This window comes from Adiantum capillus-veneris, chromosome 16 (genome assembly GCF_014529385.1).
Source record: "Adiantum capillus-veneris isolate H3 chromosome 16, ASM1452938v2, whole genome shotgun sequence".
Classification (NCBI taxonomy): Eukaryota; Viridiplantae; Streptophyta; class Polypodiopsida; order Polypodiales; family Pteridaceae; genus Adiantum; species Adiantum capillus-veneris.
The window spans coordinates 34,397,346-34,420,178 of record NC_140946.1 but is presented as its reverse complement, the minus strand read 5'-3'; the positions used below and the strand labels follow the sequence as shown (position 1 = coordinate 34,420,178).

The 22,833-nt window shown below is 44.3% G+C and overlaps 1 protein-coding gene and 2 pseudogenes across 2 annotated transcripts; 1 reads left to right on the top strand and 2 right to left on the bottom strand.

Annotated features, from left to right (window-relative positions):
* Positions 1-6,608: 6,608 nt before the first annotated feature.
* Positions 6,609-10,670, top strand: LOC147438840 (uncharacterized). Its single transcript, XM_086483932.1, is given in 12 exon segments — positions 6,609-6,615; positions 6,686-6,738; positions 6,905-7,559; positions 8,063-8,098; positions 8,187-8,254; positions 8,344-8,418; positions 8,791-8,820; positions 8,908-9,298; positions 9,386-9,397; positions 9,686-9,863; positions 9,930-10,455; positions 10,545-10,670. Coding segments are annotated over 12 exon segments (2,157 nt in total).
* A 1,958-nt stretch (positions 10,671-12,628) lies between these two features.
* LOC147438839 (uncharacterized) lies at positions 12,629-14,511 on the bottom strand (annotated as a pseudogene). Its single transcript, XR_015184453.1, has 7 exons — positions 14,137-14,511; positions 13,814-14,015; positions 13,573-13,701; positions 13,316-13,480; positions 13,094-13,234; positions 12,861-13,010; positions 12,629-12,774 (listed from the first exon to the last, which is right to left on the bottom strand). The product of XR_015184453.1 is annotated as an uncharacterized LOC147438839 (transcript).
* A 747-nt stretch (positions 14,512-15,258) lies between these two features.
* On the bottom strand, positions 15,259-16,374 carry LOC147438838 (uncharacterized; annotated as a pseudogene).
* Between the last annotated feature and the right edge of the window lie 6,459 nt (positions 16,375-22,833).

Below are 22,833 nucleotides of genomic sequence, written 5' to 3'. Positions count from 1 at the left end.
GCATTAGCTGAAAATAGCCTAGAGCGTATGCGATTGCATCTGGGTAGACACCTTCACTTCGCATCCACTGAAAAACGATGAGAGCTCCTTGACCTTTCCCAAGTTGGGCGTATCCTGCAATCAATGCACTCCTTGAGACAACATTCCATCATGAGAGATTCCCTCTCTTTGCATTAGTTGGAAACAGCCTAGACCGTATGCAATTGAATTTGGATAGACATCCTTGCTCCGAATCCGTTGAAAAATGCCTAACGCTCCTAGGCCCTGCCCAAGTTGGGCATATCCCGCAATCAGGCATAAGAAACAGAGACTAACAATATCATTGTAAATTCTATTGCCCCTTGAGAAAACATTGCATCATGGAAGATGCCCTCTCTTTGCATCAACTAAAAACAGCCTAGAGGGTATGCGATTGCATCTCTGTAGACACCCTCGCTTTCACTCCATTGAAAAACGCCCAAAGCTCCTTGGCCTTGACCAAGTTGGGCATATCTTGCAATCAATGCACTCCTTGAGACAACATTGCATCATGAGAGATGCCCTCTCTTTGCATCAGCTGAAAGCAACCTAGAGCATATGCGATTGCATTTGGATAGACGCCCGAAGCTCCTTGACCTTACCCAAGTTGGGCATATCATGCAATTAGGCATGAGAAGCAGAGATCCTCAACTGCAACCACCACATTCGAAATGGATAGAAAAAAACGTTGAAATGTAGCAATGGGAACTCCAGAGTTTAATGGCCGTGGATCTGCTGAAAACAGCCGAGAGCTCCTTCGCCCTTCCCAAGTTAGGAGTATCCCGCAATCAGTGTATATCAAGAGACGACATCCTGGACAGGAATCTCCTAAAGTACTTTTTGTGCTTTATGAAATGCACCACATTAGGCATACATGTCCACCAAGGTAGTGCCAAGCACGACGTTTTGTTTCAACAACCACTGATTGTGTTGTTAGAGAGAGAGAGAGAGAAGAAGAAGAAGAAGAAGAAGAGAATTTCAACGTCGTAGGAAACTATCCCTAGAGACCTTAAAGATCTATCCGATGAGGAGAGTTGAACTTAAGACTTGTTATTCGAGAGCAATCCATGCGTCATTCAGCCAACAGTTGAAGCACCTAGAAGCCGAGGAACCCTTCACCTCCTCACCTTGCAAGGAAATGTCGGGTTCATGGGTTGAAGAGTTGATCATGATTTGGGGTCGTACCTTCACCTCACCTTGAAAGAAAGCTTCCTATAACCCTTGATGCAATAGCATATGCTCTATGCTGTTTTCAACTGATGCAAAGAGAGGGCATCTGCCATGATGCAATGTTTTCTCAAGCGCACACACACGCGCGCGCGCCCGCACACACACACACACACACATCACACAGTTCCGCTCAGAGCCTCAAAGAGTAACCCAGCCTAATGCAACAATAGCTACCTCTCTCTCTCTCTCTCTCTCTCTCTCTCTCTCTCTCTCTCTCTCTCTCTCTCTCTCTCTCTCTCTCTCTCTCTGTGCCACTGTCCGTAACTGCCATCGTGTTCCCTATTTGCATCTTAGTAGACACCCTCGCTTTGCATCCGCTAAAAAACGCGGAGCTCCTTGGCCTTGCCGAGGTTGGGCATATCCTACAATCAATGCACTCCTTGAGATAACATTGCATCATGAGAGATGCCCTCATATGCGATTGCATTTGGATAGACACCCTTCCTTCGCATCCGCTGAAAACCGCCCAGAGCTCCTTGGCCCTACCCAAGTTGGGCATATCCTGCAATCAGGCATGAGAAGCAGAGATCCTCAAATGCAACCACCACATTTGAAAGGGATAGCAAAAGATGCTGAAATGTAGCAGTGGAAACTCCAGAGTTTAATGGCTGTGGATCTGCTGAAAACAGCCCAAAGCTCCTTCGCCCTTCCCAAGTTAGGCGTATCCCGCAATCAGTGCATATCAAGAGACGACATCGTGGACAATAATCTCCTAAAGTACTTTCTGTGCTTTATGAAATGCACCACATTCGGCATACATGTCGACCAAGTTAGTGCCAAGCACGATGTTTTGTTTCAACAACCACTGACTATGTTGTGTGTGTGTGTGTGTGTGTGTGTGTGTGTGTGTGTGTGTGTGTGTGTGTGTGTGTGTGTGTGTGTGTGTGTGTGTGTGTGTGTGTATGTTTGAGAGAGAGAGAGAGAGAGAGAGGTCATAGGAAACTATCCCTAGAGACCTTAAAGATCTATCCGATGAGGAGAGTTGAACTCAAGACCTATTATTCAAGAGCAATCCATGCGTCATTCAAGCAACAGTTAAAGCGCTATAAGCCGAGGAACCCTTCACCTCCTCACCTTGCAAGGAAACGTCGGGTTCGTGGGCTGAAGAGTTTATCATGATTAATTGGGGTTGTACCTTCACCTCACCTTGAAAGAAAGCTTCCTATAACCCTTGATGCAATAGCATATGCTCTAGGATGTTTTTAGCTGGTGCAAAGAGAGGGCATCTGCCATGATGCAATGTTTTCTCAAGGACACACACATGCGCACGCACACACGTGACACAGTTCCGCTCGAGCCTCAAAGAGTTGCCCTGCCGAATGCAACAATAGCTACCTGTGTGTGTGTGTGTGTGTGTGCCACTTTTCGTAAATGCCATCCTGCTCCCTATTTGCATCTCGGTAGACACCCTCGCTTCGCATCTGCTGAAAAATGTGCAGAGCTCCTTTGCCTTGCCCAAGTTGGGCATATCTTGCAATCAATGCACTCATTGAGACAACATTGCATCATGAGAGATTCCCCCTCTTTGCATCAGCTGAAAACAGCCTAGAGCATATGCGATTGCTTTTGGATAGGCACCCTTGCTTCGCATCCGCTGAAAAACGCCCAAAGCTCCGATCCTTGGCCCTGCCCAAGTTGGGCTAATCCCGCAATTAGGCATGAGAAGCAGAGATCCTCAAATGCAACAACCACATTCGAAAGGGATAGCAAAAAACGTTGAAATGTAGCAATGGGAACTCTAGAGTTTAATGGCTGAGGATCTGCTAAAAACAGCCCAGAGCTCCTTCGCCTTGCCCAAGTTAGGCGTATCCCGCAATCAGTGCATATGAAGAGATGACATCGTGGACAGGAATTTCCTCAAGTACTTTTTGTGCTTTATGAAATGCACCACATTAAGCATACATGTCAATCAAGGTAGTGCCAAGAACGACATCTTGTTTCAACAACCACTGACTAACAATATCATTGTAAATTCTATTGCCCTTTGAGAAAACAATGCATCATGGCAGATGCCCTCTCTTTGCATTAGGTGAAAACAACCTAGAGCGTATGCGATTGCATCAAGGGTTATAGAAAGCTTTCTTTCAAGGTGAGGTGAAGGTACGACCCCAACTCATGATCAACTCTTCAGCCCACAAACCCGACATTTCCTTGCAAGGTGAGAAGGTGAAGGGTTCCTTAGCTTCTAGCACTTCAACTGTTGGCGTGAGTTTCCAGATTCAGCCTGAGGTTGACGCATGGATTGCTTCCACTATCATGCAATGCCGCAATCCCCCATGTGCTGATGGCCGCCATGCTCCATCTGCATGTATGTGGTTTGAGCCCAAATATCCTCTCTCTCTCTCTCTCTCTCTCTCTCTCTCTCTCTCTCTCTCTCTCTCTCTCTCTCTCTCTTTTCACGCAGCGAGAACTGCTCGAAGGCGTCGGAATGAGGACATGCTGGCATGTGTTCAGTGAACACTCGCGCGCACACTGTGTCATTGTTCACACAATGAGCGACGTCGGAAGGGGCCGGATAAAGTAGCTTTTGACGTGTGGCAGGGAGGGAGGGCCGGAATCCCTCCCCCAATTATACTTAGTATAGATACAGATGATGGTGGAGCCTACAATGCCACTGTTTTTGTGGTTGGTGCTTGCGTCGAAGGAAACCCCGAACTCTACACTTGCTAGAAACAATCCTACTCCAATCTTATGCATCCGTTGAAAACAACTACAGCTTCCACGTATGCTACAATCAATATGCTGCTGATGAATTGCTTCTGGACTCTGTGGAATGTGAAGAGAGAGAGAGTTAGAGAGTGTTGCTAGGAGGCCCACAAAGGGCTTAAGATTTTGAAAAAGAGGGAATGATTGTGTGCCGTTCGCCGAATTGCAGAGCACACTGGCTAAGAGCAATCCGGATGGATGAGAAGTTCCAATGAGAAGTTCTTTGTAAGTCATCACCCAAAGTGTTGCAAATATAAACATTAGTGCCAACAGAAAGGGCAATGCTCAAAAGCTCCATAACGATAAGATCAAAGCAGACCATTCTACAATGTTTAAACTGGACAGGTAGCATTAAAGTCCAATGGAATGCGTCTTAAGACTAATTTGATAAAAAACAAACAATCATAAATTTCAAAAAAATGTTGGAGGATGACTTGCATTCGTTGGATGAATGCAAAGATATTACACAATAAAAGGTGGAGAACAATTTCATGGCGAAAGAAGCTCACCTTAAGGAAGCATAAGACAACCAATAAGGGAGCCCACGATATTAGGGTAAGAAATTCGCAATTTGGACTGCACATAAAACAATCAATGGAAAGTTGAGAGAATGTCTGCATGATCCTATTCCTTCTGAAACCCCGTAAATGAAAATGAAATAAAGACAACAAACTGAGGACAAACCTTCTCAACAAACTCCTTTGCATATTGCACGGAAGATGACGAAGGTGCAAGAGGTTGTTTACACATTACTGGCAGGCGAGGGAGAGGTAGAAGCAGCAGGAAGGGCGCCTTCATGAACAGAGCAGATGAGCTTCAAGGGGCCTACTTGACAAAAGGAGGGGCATAAAACCAGCAATGAGTTGATCGGTCTCTCTCTCTCTCTCTCTCTCTCTCTCTCTCTCTCTCTCTCTCTCGCTGCCATTTGAAAATATACTTCTATGAGAGAACATACTCCCTTTGCAACAACCTTAATCAAACAGATTGAATCCCATATCATCATCGGAGTCCTCCTCGAGCTTCCTCTTTCCCCTCCTTTTTCTCCTCAACTGCTGCGGCAGCACCTGCACCACCACCATCTCTTGCACCAAGGACAGAAGCAAGCTTCTCCTTTTCGATGTCATCATCAGCTTCAGCACAAAACTAAGCCAAGAATATTCTTAATGTCGGCAGCAAAAGGCGAGCAGCAATCCCCAGCAGCGCCAGCACAGGTAAGTTGCGACTACCTTCATCGCTGCAATCAGACACACTCCTCGTAGGCGATCAACGAGGCGATCGGGTGAGCTAGGACGAAGGTTCTCTCTCTCTCTCTCTCTCTCTCTCTCTCTCTCTCTCTCTCTCTCTCTCTCTCTCTCTCTCTCTCTCTCTCTCTCTCTCCGTCCGCCAGTCGGGCACAGTCTCCTCTTCCCGTTTTGCTCAGTCGATAGCGAAAGGCAAGCAGTAGGCCCCCAGCAGCGCCAGCACAGGTAAGTTGCGACTACCTTCATCGCTGTAATCAGACGCACTCCTCATAGGCAATCAGCGAGGCGATCGGGTGAGCTAGGACGAAGGCTCTCTCTCTCTCTCTCTCTCTCTCTCTCTCTCTCTCTCTCTCTCTCTCTCTCTCTCTCTCTCTCTCTAAAAGGCTGCGTTGTAATGTTTTTTTTTTCTCCAGTCCAATGGGTCATATATGACCTCCGTGGACGATAATGCTATCTCTCTCTCTCTCTCTCTCTCTCTCTCTCTCTCCCCCCGCCAGTCGGGCACAGTCTCCTCTTCCCGTTTTTCTCAGTCCACACCAGCCGGGTGGATCTCATTCAGACACGTGTCTGAGGGAGGCTCCGGAATCCCCTTCCCCTTTATCTATTAGTATAGATAAAATCATGAGCTTCTACTCGAGAGGCATCCAATACCTAGATAGGTACGATTAGGGGCAGGGGACCACCAGCCCCCCCACCACACCGGCGGTCCCCTGCCCCCAACTGTACCTAGCTAGGTATGTGATGCCTCCCTCACAGAAGCTCATAATGTTGAGGTAAGTCACAATGTGGGAATTATTGTGAGAATTTGTCCAAAACTTCTTGTCTTTATTGCCTGCAAGAAGCCAACGTGCTTCACCTGTGCAAACCAACCACTTCAGATGCACTCGCCACTTTTGGGGCCCTTATGAATCGTTCCTGATCGGAAAAACACAAAAGTATGGCAAATATCTGACAAATGGCATGGTTTGCTTTGCTCACCTCCACAAGGACGATTTCTACATGGTATCCTTTCCACATAAGGGCAGATTCGCACGGACGGGGGTAGAACCCCCGCCACTCAGCAAACTTGTCGGTTTCTCCTAGCTGTTGCCAGCATGAAACGTGCGCAAGGCGGGGGTAGCACCTCAGCACTAAGGGGCACGGGAGCTTTAAGGAAGCCCAGGCGGTGGGATCAAGGGCGCGGAAGTGGGGCGCGGTGAGTGATGGCATCGGGGCGCTACACGTGGCAAACAAAAGTAAACTTGGACGGGTTTTGGTAAACGGGGGCGCCGGGAGGTAAACTCGGACGGGAGGGTGACGTGGACAGGAAACGTGGCGCGAATGGGCTGAGGTGGAGTCCCAGGTGTCAAATGGTGGGCCAACATGGCATTACTTTCACGCGGGCATCCCGTTTTCAAATTTTCCCTCGCGGGAATGCAGGGTAATTAGAGATAATCGGAGGTGAGATGAGAGCAGGAGAAGGGGAGGCTGGTATCTGAGACAGTAATCAGATGAAGACTTTGTACGAGATTGGAAGCTCAAAGGCAACATGGATTTGAACCAGGTAGTGTGTGTGAGTGTGTGTGTGTGTGTGTGTGTGTGTGTGTGTGTGTGTGTGTGTGTGTGTGTGTGTGTGTGTGTGTGTGTGTGTGTGTGTGTGTGTGTGTGTGTGTGTGTGTGTGTGTGTGTGAGAGAGAGAGAGAGAGAGAGACAGAGATGTTGTGTATTAGATGCCTCCCATCGATGTAATCGAAGACCGGCCATTGAGTGGATATTTCAATGGTGAAACAACGACTGAAGGAGAATCGTCAGATGATTGGCCAATCAACGAGGATAATGGCATGGATTACTCGCCACAAAACAATGGAGCTAGTCCCAGCTCAGTCACATGTTGGCATTCGCAATGCTCTTGGGTTGCCTTAGATCCGTCTTCATACACATCAAAACAATTTTTCTCCTTCGACGAGATGACATACTCCTTAATGGCCAAAGATTTTGGAGGGACAGAGACCATGTCACTAGCAATGCTTCAAGCGATCGGTGTTCGGGGATTGTTTGATTTAAAGAAGTGGAATAGGATGAAAGACTCCTTGATGCTTTGTCCAGGTATAGGGCTGGAAATAGGCTGCATGCACTTGAAATCTACTGGCCTAAAGGTTGCCTTTATGGAAGATTGGGCACATATTGTTCATGCAACCCATTGCCCTTTGACACATGACAATCATCTTGGAGTGGCTGCCACTCTCAAGGCCGTCCAGAAGGAATGGTGTACAGACAAGAGACAACATGGGTTGCCTCTTTATTACATAAAAGACTCAATCACTGCATGTGGATGCTTACTAAAAGAGAAGATTATTGATTGTGATGTAGCTGCGATGCCTATTAGTAGCAGAACCGTAAATTGCCCAACCTCTTCAATCAAGACAACAACATCTCAAGTCGAGCAACAGTTGACAAGAATCACGATAAAGCATCACACACGGCTGGTCCTAGTCAGATCTTCAAAGAGGCATAGAGCATATAAGTGGCTACAAGAATACATTTGACATCGAGGTGGAAGCATAGATCGGAGAGGTGTGGATAACGGCGACAACGACAGTCAAAGAGGTGTGGGTGCTTGTTTAGGCTGGTGGTTCAACACTGTCATGATGGTGATAGGGTGAGTATCGCAATCCATGGCGATCACACCGGGCACATACCTGGCTCACGTGATGACCTTTACCACTTGCCGGTGCATTCAACTGTACTAGCATGCTGTATGGATGATTTGTTTGATGTTGGGATGTGCCGCCATGTCGCCAAAATGTCGATCTCCAAGGAAAGGTTTCACATGGCAAATGCATCTAAGCTGGATCGTGTAATCTACATATTTTTTATGATATCAAAAGAGGTGCAAATGCTATTTCATCAAATGTGCACTCGTGGTACTTAGCTTGCCATTGGAATTTCTAAGAAGCCTTTTCTCTGCTGAGTTTTTGATAGCATTTGATCCAACATTTTTTTTTACTGTAGGTAACTCTGTAGGTACTGAATGCGGTACGATGCTTGTTGAGGCTCTACGTTTACAAGAATTGAAGAAGGTAATACTACATTCTCAACTTCTTAAGCTGGATGGGTGAGCATGCATCCTCAAGTATACTTCTCGTATGGACAGGTAATCTTTGTGCAGCCTTATAGTCCCCAAAACCCTGATGAGAACAAGCGGCCATTCATCCTCCTCATTCAAGACGAGTGGATGCTACAAGTCGCTCTTCATTTCTCTCGTCGGAACTCATGGGCCGTGGATAGCACTTTCAAGACAAACATTTATGGTCTACCGCTCTATGGTGCAGTCTTGGCAAACCAAAACGGCATAGGGATTCCGATATGGCTGATGTTATGCAGCAATGATGTGAGTACCAGCCAAGAAAAGGTGGCCCTAGAGCTCACGTTCAAGATGATTTTTGCAAGGTTAGGTGACGTTCGGCCCGCAGCCATTGTCATTGATAAGAGCCAGCAAGAGCTCGAAGCCATCCTCAAGGTTGTGGATCAAGATTCTTTTTGCTGGAGAGAAAACGAGGATGGAAGGAGGCAACAAGTTGCATGCAAAGTTTTGCTATGCTAGTTTCATGTCAAGAAGGCATGGGTTGAGAACCTATTTCCCCAGGTAGCTGGTCATTTCTTTGATGTGTTCTTTGTGTCAGCTCATGTCTACAAATTGACTGTCGTACTCACATGGAGTTGTTGTGCATAGGTCCCTAAGGACAAGCGCGATGATGTGTACAATCGCATGTTGAATTTGATGCATGCAACAAGTGAGGATATATTTGATGCAAGGTGCGATGAGCTATTGTAGGTGTATTAGGCACATGAAAATATTTGACGGTATGTATCCACTGGCTGGTGTGGCAGCACATGCATGTGGCGAAGCCGTTGGCCAAGATTCGGTCGTCTATTTCAGCATGGGAATGTGGATACTACAAACTTGGTTGAGCGATTATGGAAATATGTCAAGTATACCTTGCTAAATGCACAGATAAACAGGTCTCTGTTGGTCTTGTTGAATGCATTGGTGGGCGATTCAATGCATGGGACATATATTGGGGGAACACTTCTCGAATTCTTCAAGCAAAAGCAGGAGATTGGTAAGAGCGGTTCTCTTTCGCTTGAGAGTATGCCTTTGCTGTTGCCAAATGTTGAGCTCATGTTGTTTCAATTTGACAACCGTTCAGCTGATTCCGGGCGTTTTAGTCGTTTTGGATCAAGCAAGCAACATACAGCCAAGCTAGCAGCAGACGAATCGATTCTTAAACAATTTGAAGCAGATCCAAGCACCCTCGAAGTGATAGAGGAAGGACACATGCGATTCAAAGTCCTTAGCACTACTTCGGCCTCAAACTGGTATCATGTGAGCATGCAATCCAACTACTGCGATTGTGCGGATTGGGGATCAGAATGTAAGCATCTATATGGCCTTCGACTGATAATTGAGAGGCACTTTCCTCATCTTCATGAAGTTCTCCCCATCGTAGATAGCGTTCAAGCTTTGAGCCATGTGGACCTACAACCCATAGTTGGAGCAGGGGAAGATAATATAGCACTAGAGCATGACAATTTCGATGTAGCTGAGACTGTTGTCAACAACATAGACAATGAGATTGGTAGCTGCATCTATGACATGAGAAGCATGTTGCAGAGTCTAGAAGAGCAGTTGGTGCAATGTGATAGCTCTTTGAAGCCATCCATACTAATGCAACTAAATCTTTCACGAAATAGTATCGCCGCCTTGATCATCCCAAAGGAGATTGAGCTACCAGCAAACGGCTCGATCAAGCAAGTCCAAGCTCACGTTACTCTAACTCGACTCGGGCATGGGATGCCCGTAGAAGCAAGTGGAGCCAGCAAGGAACAGGTTCTCGAGGCGGACCTGCCACCATCTAAAGGTCCAACTATTGGTGTTTTGCGACGCAAGCATCAGCGTGGACGGAGTCGAGTCCGCTTTCAAAGAAAGCCTCGAATACATTGTCCTCATTGTTGCAGCAAAACTCTCATGCTCGATCCATTGGAGAGCATTTCATGCCATGCATGCCATGCCCTCCTTTCGTTATTGCTCAAACATGCCCCAGGTGGAGCAGAGTCGAGCTTGCTTAATCTTCATGTCACCCTCTTTGGTGAGAGCATCCAAAAAGGGATGATTGTCTGTTGCAAAGCTGGCGAGGTTCCCACAGAAGAGAGAAGCTTCACAATCTGCTTGCTTGATGGGTTAGTACTCGAGGCAGTCCTTGCGTCCCAGCAGCGAATGGTTCTCTCTACATGAGAGACATGTAGCTTTTTTCTCCCTTATGCAATCTGCTGGGCTGATTTGATGACCAATTTGTGAGCGTTCGGCAAGCACTTGTGAGCCCATTTGCAACTATCTTTGGACTGATTGGGTGGGTTGTTTTGGGAGCAAGCTGTGAGCTGATTCCATCTACAGACTTCCAACATGTTTGGCTGATGACTATTTACCTTGTTTAGGCTATTAGGCCGATCTTTTTGGATGGCATCTTGCTTGATCGTGCGTGAGCGTTACAGCTGGGTTTCAAAAAGTTATTCTGCCAATCTGTCATGAGCTCATTTCAGATACCAACTTGATGCATTTCTCCTATAAATTGTGTACGATCTCTATGGACTACGACTGCTCTAAGTGGATGGCATTGAAACTGACCTTTTGTGAGAGTCATGGATGGGTTGTTGTTAAATGTGTCTTGTTTTGCCAGCCAATTTTTCTTATCCGATTGTGTATGATCTCTGAGCACTAGGGCTGCCCTAATTGGATGGCATTGAGGCTGATCTGATTTCACTTGCAAACATTTAACGTTTTTGGTATTTCATTATTTACAGTTTTTGGTATCCGAAGCATCAATGGCATTTATGGCATCCAACAATTTACAGTTTCTGGGTTAGAGGGTTGATTTCCTTTTTGATTTTTTGATGTTTTTTGGATTCTTTCCATACATGCGAGTGAGTTGTTTTGCCGCCCATATATGAGGTGTGTTCCGCACCAGAGATCAAGACATTTACGGTCACCGACTATTTACGTTACTGGGGATGGAAGGCTGATGTTTTGTTTGACCATTCTTGGGCACTGCGGCTAGTTTCCCACTAGATTTGGTGAGCATTATGGCATGTTTGAAGCCGGTTCATGCTTAAGAGGCTAGAGAAAGTGAATGCTTACTGCAGTGACTTATGTTGGGCAGCATAGACCCTTGCAAAGAGTGGCTCCTTCGTATACTTTCACCGTATTTTGACCATTCAAGGTGCAAGGTTTGAGATGTTTTTCTGTTAGGCTTTGTGTCATAACCATGTAGTGAATAATGCCTTTGCATTTATATAATGCATGTTTCACTCACCAATGCCGAGATGAACTTTGTGCTGCATCATGGGCTTGTAGCACTAACATCTTTGCGACGAACTTCACTCCTTGGTTGCACTATTCGTATGTATAATCAATATTCGTATGTATAATCTGGCCATGCATTTGTTTGATTGGTCAGGTGACAATTTAATCCATTGAACAAAATAAATACTCTGCCAATGCACACAAATACTATGTATCGTCCTTTAAGTTTGCAACCACAATGTGCCTACATGGTATGCCAACAAAGGGTTGTCAGTTTGTCATTTTTAATACAAGCACCTTTGCTTTTCCGAGGATACATAAATCTACCAAAGATAAAATTTGGAAGTTAAGAGTTACTATTCTCTATGAGCAATCAGATTATTAAAACATTACAAAGAGAGAGGGAGAGTTTCAATCGCTGACATTCTGACAAGAAAGAGATTCCAACAAATGTATACAAAACTTAGCTACGACGAGCTTAAAATGTGTTCATTCTGCTTGCTAAATCTGAAGCAAAGGAAATCCATATGTGTAAACTCAACAAACACCCCACTTGGACTACAATAAAGGCTATGACAATGTCACGCTCTCACCACTCATGGAGCTTCTCAACACCCACAAAGCAATCCGAGCCAACAACCATCCTTAAAGAGATATAAAAATAGAATATATGCATGCTCCAAACACCTTAGCAATACTAACAGCCACCAATAACATCTCACCACAACACCTAAGCCGGGTCATTTCAGTTGATTCAACTTAACCACATTCATAATGGTACCAACACATACCACAACCCATAATGAGCAATTGTAAATTGACAAAATAACAGCACTACGACTGATCAATTGACAATGAGATTGAAACGTAAGGCTAATCATTACGTAGACTTAATTAAAACATCCAAAGGGTGTGCTACATTGCGCATAAATGTGTAGCTAGGTAAGCCATCCACAAAAAAAAACATTCACTTAGATCCGCTCAAAACGGAGGGTTCAAAATCCATAAAGTACACCGTTGTATAAGTATAGTGTCAATTGAGTTCATGTGCTGGATATGCTCCTAAAACACCAGCCCCCGAGCGTGCTATTGCTCATGCGTCTCTAGACCTCCGCCAAACAACGTAAGCACCAATCATGCAGCTGCACCCTCAGAGTGCATACGTCCACGTCCTCGAACCAATCCTTTGTAAGCCAATGTCGCCCAGGCCGGTCTTCCAATCCACCTGCAATCAGTTCCCTGCTGAACAATGCCGTATGTTAGTCCATGCAATGACCCTCCCTAACAACCTATCGACACTATTGCACAATGTAGCATGATCTCACCTCATGATCCTCATGACATAAAATCCGCAATCGATCGCATTTGTCTGCTGAGGCACATCCACAACTTTGAGCTCAATCTCTTCCTTGGAATCAGCCAAAGCACGTCGAATATCGTTGTCATGTACAAATTCTGCCAGGCTTCGAAGGCCACTAAGACACAGCCATACAACAAACCAGGTTAGCTGAATTTAACCACATCTGTTGGGCACAACAATCACATGATGAAAACCAACCTTTGCACTTGCTCTAGGCCCTCGAAAGGGTTTGTCAAACCCTTGAGGGAATCAAAATGAATCAGATAGTGCTTCTTGCCAGGCAATCGGAGGAGCCTTGCTCCCCTATTCAGGTAGAGAGCAAAAAGAGTCCAGTGATGCCTTCAAGCACACATTGTTAGTGTTACGAATGAGAAGTAGTTCAGAATTCACCATACAAAGCATTATGTCACCCTGAAATACCTGCAAATGACTGGCCAAAAGCAAAAGACCAGCTCTGACATGTCAACACCGCTAAATTGCCGCTGAAGAAAACTGGACAGAATACGTCCCTCCATCGTAAACCAAAGCGAATCGACAAAGTATACTTTCCTTAGGATGGTCGGAGGCAAGGTGTGCTCCATCCACCTGTGCAAAGATTTCAGTTTCCAAATTAAAACACATGCAATCCTATATGTTCGTATAGCCATTTACAATGATCAAGGAAAGAGAGAACTTACTGGCCAAACAAGTCAATAGTCCTACTACTGGCCTCGCCACACAATATGTCAGTTACTAATCGCTGATCTACATTAACTGATAACTTGAACCGGTCGGAGGTGAAAGTAATGCATGCAATAGAGCCAAGCCTAACATGCGATAACAATCAAGGCTTAGCGTGCAAGTTTTATAGAAGAAGAAGAGGCCCAAAAAACCAGCAAGCAAACAAACAGTAAGAACTGGCTCATGACTTGTACCCACCTGGCAGCTGCGATGTTTCCTCGTGTCGTGACAACCTACCTCCCCCTTCTTCCATAACTCCTAACTGGCCATTTTGTATGGCAAAATTCAGAGACACATGTGTGGTTGCCGGTGCACCAGGTGGGGATGAGACATCAACAACAACCCGGGTCTTCATTGACGAACAAATTTGCAGCTTTGGTCTATGTTGTTTCACAATTCCCTGCATGGTTAAAAGAAGATTTTATGCCAAATCATTCGAACAAATTTGACACCCTAAACCTGCCAAGAATAACAACCAAATAATGCATGCCACTACTGCAATTAGGAAGATGTCCCACTACCTCCTCGTGCACAAGATCAACGTTGAGCGTCATGGATGCAAACCGGCTAAATGTATCTGTATTTGCAGCAGGCACCTCCTTTGTGTCCACAATCTCAAGAGGTAGTGAGGGCGGTGTATCTCCAAGCCCAAGGGAAGTCGAGTCGGCGGAGTCCTCTTTCGCGTTGCTTGCTCCCCCATCCTCCTCCCTGCATTCCTCTTTGTCTTCTTGGCCATCTTTATCCTCCTTGATGTCTTCATCCTCCATCCACTCATAATGTCCAGCCTCTTCATCTTCTCGGTCCGACTGAAAAACATCCGCATCCTCCTCTTCTTCCTCTAGCTCCTTGCCCTTGAAGTTTTCCATGGGCTGGCTGTGCTCAATGTCATCCATCATGACATTTAACCAAGGAGGTAAAACCTTGAGCCGCCTCTGCATTCAATCACCAAATAAAACCACAAGTTTGTCCCCCATTGAACCCAGCATGTTCAAATGAATGTAGCCAAAAAACCGGCACCAAATAAAACCACAAGAAGCCTGTAAGAAACACGCAATTTTACATAAAATGATTTCAATCAAGACGTCGAGAATTAGCTTAAAATCCCTCCGAAAGCCACCGGTAAACTAGGACAACTACCCCTAAACAATGCACTGCCTTGTAAACTAGGACGAAGAAAGCAAACATGCCTCAACCACAAGTAATTAATGCATTGCCTTGTAAACTCGGACCAAGAAAGCAAACATGCCTTAATACAAGTAGTCATAGACTTCATCGGGCCTAAATTAGCCATTCAAACGGGATCTAGTGCAATGTGAATCTAAACTGCTCTCAGTAAACTAGGCCGCTTTTGGGCAAAAAATCCACCTTGAACTAGGATGCCACAACAAAGTGGACCATGCAAGCAAACATGCCACAACAAATGTAGTAATAAGCCATGCTGCAATAATATAAAAACTTGGTAGAGTCGCCATGAGTTTTTCAATAAGCTAGGACAACTTCTAGCAAACAATGCACCTTAAGATAAGCTGGGACTAGGCAAGCAAACATGCCTCAACTCATTAATGGTAAATGGTTTGCAAGGATAATCTCCAAGGTCATTATGCCTAAATCATCCATTTAACGGGAGAAATCTCAATGTGGACCTAAACCCATCTCAATAAACTAGGACCGCATTCGGGCAAACAATCCACCTTCAAATGAACGATGACTAACAAAGCAAACATGCAACACCAAATGTAATAATAAAGCATGATGCAATAATATGTAAACTCGAAGGAGTGGCCATGGTACTCACATTCTTTTCATAGCCTTCGTCGATTCGTTGCTGGATGCGATCCATGCGCTCTTTTGAGGACGCGAGGTAGGCTGCCATGCGCTCTTTGACAATCTTCTCAACAAACTCTACCTTTGAGACTCTTCTAAACTCAGGCCTGAGCTTATCCCACTTCTCAGTTGCTAGAAGACGATGAAGGCGCTTTGTTTTTTTCAGATTTAATGCAAACTTCCTATCTCTATCCTCGAAGCGCATCTTCGCTTGCTTGTGCCATTGTGCACTGTCTCTTGCATTTGGCGGTTTTGCTCTTGAGCCCAATTCAGCATTGGAACGCCTACCTCCCTTGCGAAGGGGAATGACCATATCAAGCCCATGCTCTGTCTTTAGATGCCTCTCCATCCGCAATCGAACCAACTCAAAGTGGAACTGCTGAGAGCAATGATCGCTCGCCTGACATTGCCGTGCAAGCCTTCCATCAGGCAAGAAGACCTCAACATATGGCAAGGGTTCAACCATGGCTGAGGATGCACCAATGCCTCTATCTCCTTCTCCCTTCAAAGAATCCATATTGTTTTGCGCTCCGTCGCCCACCGTCTCGACACACGGCTGATCCCTCTTGCTTTCACCAACTTTTTCTTTATCAAGGTTCTTTTTCTTTATCAAGGTTCTTTTCGTTTGCCTTAGCTCTTCCAGCCTTCTTCTCATCCACTTCGTTTTCATTCTGATCAGGCTCTTCAAACATGACTTCCAACTTCTTTCTTAGGCGCGGATTCGCTGATTTTGGTGTCTCCACTTGGGCCATATTGCCTGAGCATGGAGAAGGCTGATTCTTCGTTTGCTTTAACTCCTTCTCCCTTAGCCGAGGGCTACAACGAGGAACTTTTACAGGCGAAGCCTCCCCCGTGTCCCTCCCGAGATCTGACCCATGCTTCTTTCCAACTAGCTTCTTTGCCTGCACCTCTTGATGTGGCCTTCTTGGTGCCATAGTTTTTCCTGTGGTGATCACCATACAATGAACGTTTTATTGTAAGAAACACCAGTAGCCATTCATCATAGCATGGCAACATGCTTGCAAGCACCATAACGGACAAGCAGGACGACTCATGTTGGCAAAAATATGCATGAAGCAGAAGGCATCGGGACACAGCTCTCTCTCTCTCTCTCTCTCTCTCTCTCTCTCTCTCTCTCTCTCTTCCACACACACACACAAACCTGCTGCCCGGTTCTCTACAAAATTGTTGTTGTCCGTGGGCTCATAGAGAGAGAGAGAGAGAGAGAGAGAGAGAGAGAGAGTGTGTGTGTGTGTGTGTGTGTGTGTGTGTGATGCAACATGACAAGCAACAGACGATAAAAACATATTTTCTTGGAGGTGGTTTTGGGGCGGTGTCACACACACACACACACACACACATACCTGGTAATCCCGCCTATCGTCCCAATCTGTACCTGCGCCACAATCTCCACCTGGATCCAATCTTCGTCTGTGTAGATTGGTCTAGAGGTCCCAGATGGCTCGTCTAACGAAATGCAGGCCCTCTCGCATCAGCTAGCAGCAAAACTCCCTCTGCTTGAATGCCCTAAACGCAGTCACTCACCCCCCATCCTCGGGCTTCCATCCGCATGCATGCGACGTACGAGGTATCATGAAGTGCAGGCCGCCCACCTCAGCCCACCCCCACCACCATTTGCCACCTGGGACTCCACCTCAGCCCATTCGCGCCACGTTTCCTGTCCACGTCACCCTCCCGTCCGAGTTTACCTCCCGGCGCCCCCGTTTACCAAAACCCGTCCAAGTTTACTTTTCTTTGCCACGTGTAGCGCCCCGATGCCATCAATCATCGCGCCCCACTTCCGCGCCCTTGATCCCACCGCCCGGGCTTGCTTAAATAAAGCTCCCGTGCCCCTTAGTGCTGAGGGGGGTAGCAATGAGTTTTCAACTCTGCCGATTTCGACAGAGTTGAGAATAGCAGGCATAGTTCGCTAATGTATGCAGGCAGGGGTCAAACGATGCCCGTGCGGACGCTCCCTAATAAGGCACCCATTGGCGAGTCGACGGAGGCGGGGAGCCATTATTATGTGGGAAAGGACACCCGATCGTCAAGTGTCGGGAGGAGGGGGCTACACTGTGATCACTGATCATTCTGTGTGGAGCATCGAGGGCATTGGAGGTTGTCTGCATCGCCATCAACGTTCCCAGTGCTGACATGGAGCCCATTGGTTCATTCACACACGCGTTTCGAGAGCTGACTTGTCAGCAACAGAGTTGTGCAGATATTTTGCTTGCTGATGTGTCTCATGCACATGCCTATAACTGTCGCTTTCACGGATTTTTCTTGTTGATGTGTCACATGCTCATGCTATTCCATGTGCTAATATGGCTGGCGGATGGTTGATTCACGTCTGCATGGAAGACTACCGGTGGCCGATGTTTTTACACGTGCTGACTTGGCACTAATCTATCGACTACAACGTCGATTCTGCTGAGGGCAGTCCCTACATAATACTAAGTTAAGTGACCCGTAATTTATCACCAGAAACATTTTTCCACAAGCAAGAAAAAAACCTATTTAAGATTTATCCATTGAAAATTTTCAATCCAACCGTGATCCATCTTAAGTTATCCTAGCCTTTGTGTCAAAAATAAAGGTTGCATTCGATTTTGCGCTAAAATGTATTAAAATTTGTTGGTTTTTCACGACAAGCTTGAAATCATGTGCACAAAATTTTGTGATTTTAGTGAGCAAAAATTGCATACAAGTCCAGGTTTTTCTTTTTCTATCACCCAAGTGTGGTAATCCAATTATGACATTTGCAAAGTGTCAAAGGGACAAGGCACGATATATATCACAAGAAGATTTAGAAATTTTCTCATGTAGGAAAACAGAGTCTTTTTCAGTGTTTTTCATACAATGCATAACATCATGAGCTTCTGCTCGAAAGGCATCGCGTACCTAGCTAGGTATGCAATGCCTCCCTCACAGAAGCTCATGATGTTGAGGTAAGTCACAATGTGAGAATTATTGTGAGAATTTGTCCAAAACTTCTTGTGATATCTTCAATGAGCATAACTGTGGATCTTCGTAGTGTGATAGTGACTATAAAAATTGTAGCTGATAAGCCTTAGCATGCAAGATTTTAACTTTTATCCTAATGTTCTATATCTTACCTTACATTGGTGCATCCATTTCTCTATTGGATTAAATGTATATTAGATGTAATTCTTCTCATTGTATCTAAACACTTTTCAAGTGCAAAACATTGTTGTGGCGCATTTAGGTATCTTCCAAATAATATTGAAAATTTGAGCTTATTTGATTAATTTCAAATATTCATACAAATTAGAGAATGACTTGTAAGCACAATATAGAATGCACCACATAGCCCAACATGGGTCCATTCCATTTAGATCTTCATTCGAGTTTTAGTTTGCTCAAAAAATCTCACTCAAGCTATGATAAGACTCATCGATGCACAGCCATAATTGAATATATATATATATATATATATATATATATATATAAAACATTCTTGCCATCAATTCCAAACAAGAGAGTAGAATTGGCATGTCCTTGCCTTGATTGTAGACTTTAGCTTGGCAAGCGCCTTGGGATGCTAGATCCATTGATTTGGGTTCTTAAATTGTTGCTTGATTTTGTTGGCGTTGGTGGAAATAGTAGCATTATAGTTGGTTGGTGCAGCGACACCTAGCTGACAAGCTACTAGAGTTTGTTTCTTCTGCCATATCAATCTTTTCTATTGACTTCATTTTGCAAAGATTTATAAGAGGGTCGTTGGAGGTTGATTGGTTTGTTGTTTGGGGGAATGGTGTGTGTGTGTGTGTGTGTGTGTGTGTGTGTATAGAGAGAGAGAGAGAGAGAGAGAGAGAGAGAGAGAGAATTTTGCTCTAGAGAACCTTCTTAGGTAACCAAATTCCTTACATGCATCTCTTGAGTGGCTTGGTTGGTTGTTCTAATTGGGTTAGCAGTTCGTTAAATTGTTTTGTATAAGGGTAATCACTTGGGCAAAGTTCAATCTTGTGGATCTCCTACGGTGTTCATACTTACAATGAGTTATCTTCCCAGTTCAAAACTACGTTGTAAGTCTCAATCCAAAGTGTCCTAACCATTATCTTTTCAGCTAACTTATCATCTGGCAAAACATAAAACAAATTTTTGCATATAATATTTTAAACTATAATATCAATATACACCTTTCCAATTGTGTAGAATAGAGAATGATTGGCCGTCCAAAGACTCATTCTATATGGTTCCATTTCTTTAGTGGTCATCCTGAAATAGGTAGTGTAGCTCATAGCATTTTCCCTGGTTCATATATCAACAAGTCCCCTTTCCTTATATGACCTATTAAAGAACCACGCTAAATTTAGACATCCATTCCTTCCTGTATGGAATCAAGAAAGGTAATAATCCTCATTGGTATTGGCTTTGGTTGCATTAGCTATTTTGTTGAATGTGTTGTTGAAGACCCAATTGAAAATGATGAGGGTGCTTGGGCCGAAAGCAAGCTATCTCTCACACCTCTCTTATCTCATTTCTTTGCTTTCTTCTATGTATAACACACACACACTTCTTTCCTCTCAGCACACACAGACACGCATTCTTAAAACCTCTCTCTCGTTGTTTTAAACACACACTCTCTCACATACATGCAATGCTGCACATGTACTCAATCAAAGTATAAAACATGCAGATAATAAAACAGACACAAATTGAAAAGAAAAGAGAAAAACAAATCGATAAAAGCAATCAAAGAAAGAAGCTCACAAAACAATGGATTGTTGATGGAGAGATCGTTGATGAGGTGATCTAGCGTCACAAGAGAATGTCGATCGAGATAACACCTTGATGGTGGAGAGTGAAGTCGTAGCTCTGATACCATTTGTAGGGTTAAGGAGGGTAGTTTAGTGTGCCATTCATGTTAGCATGCTTTGGAGATGTTAGTGTACATCTTGAGAGAGAGACTATTGCACAATACAATAGAGTATAATTTCAAATGATTAATATTAGATTGTTTTTAGCATATTATGCCTCTATATAGGTATATACAAATAGACAGCCTTTTGACACATGAGCACAAGATGTGGCTACCTATGCACAAATACAAGTGGTTCTACTTTGCACAAAGGTTGTAAGAGGTTCTTCACATGGCTTGACACATGAGGTGGAAGGGGTTGTTCACACAAGAGATGCAACAAAACCTTGCATACCAATAGACATGATGGGCAGTATGAGATTGCAAATTCAGTCATTCTAGATTTATTGAAGTCTTACATTTCTGATCACAAGACTCAATGGGAAAAAAACTTGCCCTTGGTGGAATTTACCTACAATAACATGATCCACACTTCGACGGGGAAGGCACCATTTGAGATTATTGAAGGTGCTACAAAGGTTTCACCCTTCCTTAGCACGAAAGATAAGATTTTTGAAGCCGAGCAGTACACGAGGGACTTGGACACTGCTTTTGCCAAGGTCCAGGAGGCTTTATCCAAATCTCAAGAAAGACACAAGAAGGCAGTAGATCGACACCGTCGCGATTTGAAATTAAAGGAAGATGATTGGGTGCTCTTACGTTTTTGAGAAGGCACGCCTACAAACGAAAAAGGGAAAGGAGCGGTTTTTTCCAAAGCTTAGTATGAAATACTATGGATCTTTCCAAATAAAAGAAAATATAAATAATGTCTCCTTTAGACTGAAGCTGCTCGATACTTGGAGAATTCACAATGCTTTTCATGTGTGTGTGAGTCTCTTGAAGCCTTTTAAAGGCAATCTGCATGATGATGGGGAGCCAAATGAGCAACCCAAAGTGGAGGAAAGTGAGGAGATCCTTGTTCCAGAGCAGATATTAGCACATAAAGATAGAAAGATTAAAGGTAAAGTGATTAGGCGATTCTTGGTAAAATTCAAGAACTATCCTGCATTGGATGCCAAGTGGATGGAGGAGAAGGACCTAGCAGATACTCCTCAGATTTTGGAGCTTTACCTTAAAGAATTCAATTTAGCATAGTCTACTCTGATACAATCCCGATTTCAACATGGGTGAATCTAGTGCAGCGGGCTTGCACAAGAGGGGAGTCACTCCGCTCCTTTGTCAACACATTACCCCGATTTTTTATATAGAGTCACTAATGTCCCTTTGGGTTTCAGGGATACTGTTGGGCTAACAGTATTCTATTGTATGACTTTATGAGCTGGAATTCCCAAAAATGATATTGGTTGATTTGTACTTGACTTGTTTGAGTGCAGGAACTGAAAGACAACATGACTGCACCATTTCGGTTTCATATATCTCTATAGACATGATTGCAATATGGATTAGTTAATCGGGCATTTGTGAAGTCCCAACTAGATCTAGATGCGATTACTAACTACATTACCAATTAATCATGTTCTGAGATTTGGAATGAATTTGAATGTGATTTGTCATGTGATATCAAGTGATGTCTTGTGATGTCCGGTGATGTGATTGTCAATTGGTACATGTGTTAGATGTGTTGCATCTAGTGCATCGGTACTAACAGTTAGTGTCTATTATGATAGTTTATGGCCTCTGTCTGTTTTGCAGGCTTACTCGAGGGCGATTACAATTCTTTCAAGATGGGATTATGTCACAAATTGGTGACATGGCAGTTTTTTGAATAATGCGACGATAGGTTGACGTGGCACTGTACGGATAGCCAAGAATTACGCTGACATGCTGACATGGCAGCGTACATACGTCCGTGAAATCCGCTGACAGCTGTAGGGATTTTTCATAAATTGTGTTGGCTATTTTTAGTAGCTTTTGGAAGTCAATTGCTTTTGGGAACTTTGCTTTTGAGTTTGAAGCTTTTGGGGCTCTGCTTTTAGCATCCCTTGTAACCTTTATAAAGAACCCAAGGGGGCTCACTTTGCAAAGCATCTAGATGTAGAGTCTGAGAGCGAGCACCCGCGGGAGTTGTACTTTTCTCAAAGATTAATATAAAAATAAATACCAAAAAGGGCACCAATCTTTGGGGCCAATACCTCTGGGCACAAAACTATGCCGGGCCCTGTCATCTTTTGTGAATTGTTTTGAAGTGAATCTTTGTTGTGTCGCGGTCGAATCTAGACTTAGGTTGTCCAAGTTTGTTACAATGGGCCACCGAATCCCTACAACAATGATTGATCAAGGAGTGGTTTCTACAATAAAAATGTCCTCCTACTAACCCTACATGTGCTTGCTCTAATATCGGATTCATTTGCATAGAGGCAAAGATGTTGGTCTTGTCCTCTTCTATATGGTTGATTTCCAATTAAAGCATAGCTTTGGGATTCTACTTCAATTGGTCTTTGGTATCTTTTGCTCATTTTTTTGGAACTATCCTATTTAAAACATACTCTACTAAATGTTCGCTCCATGAGGGTACTAACATTACCTAGAATAGAGTAACATGTGGTATAGG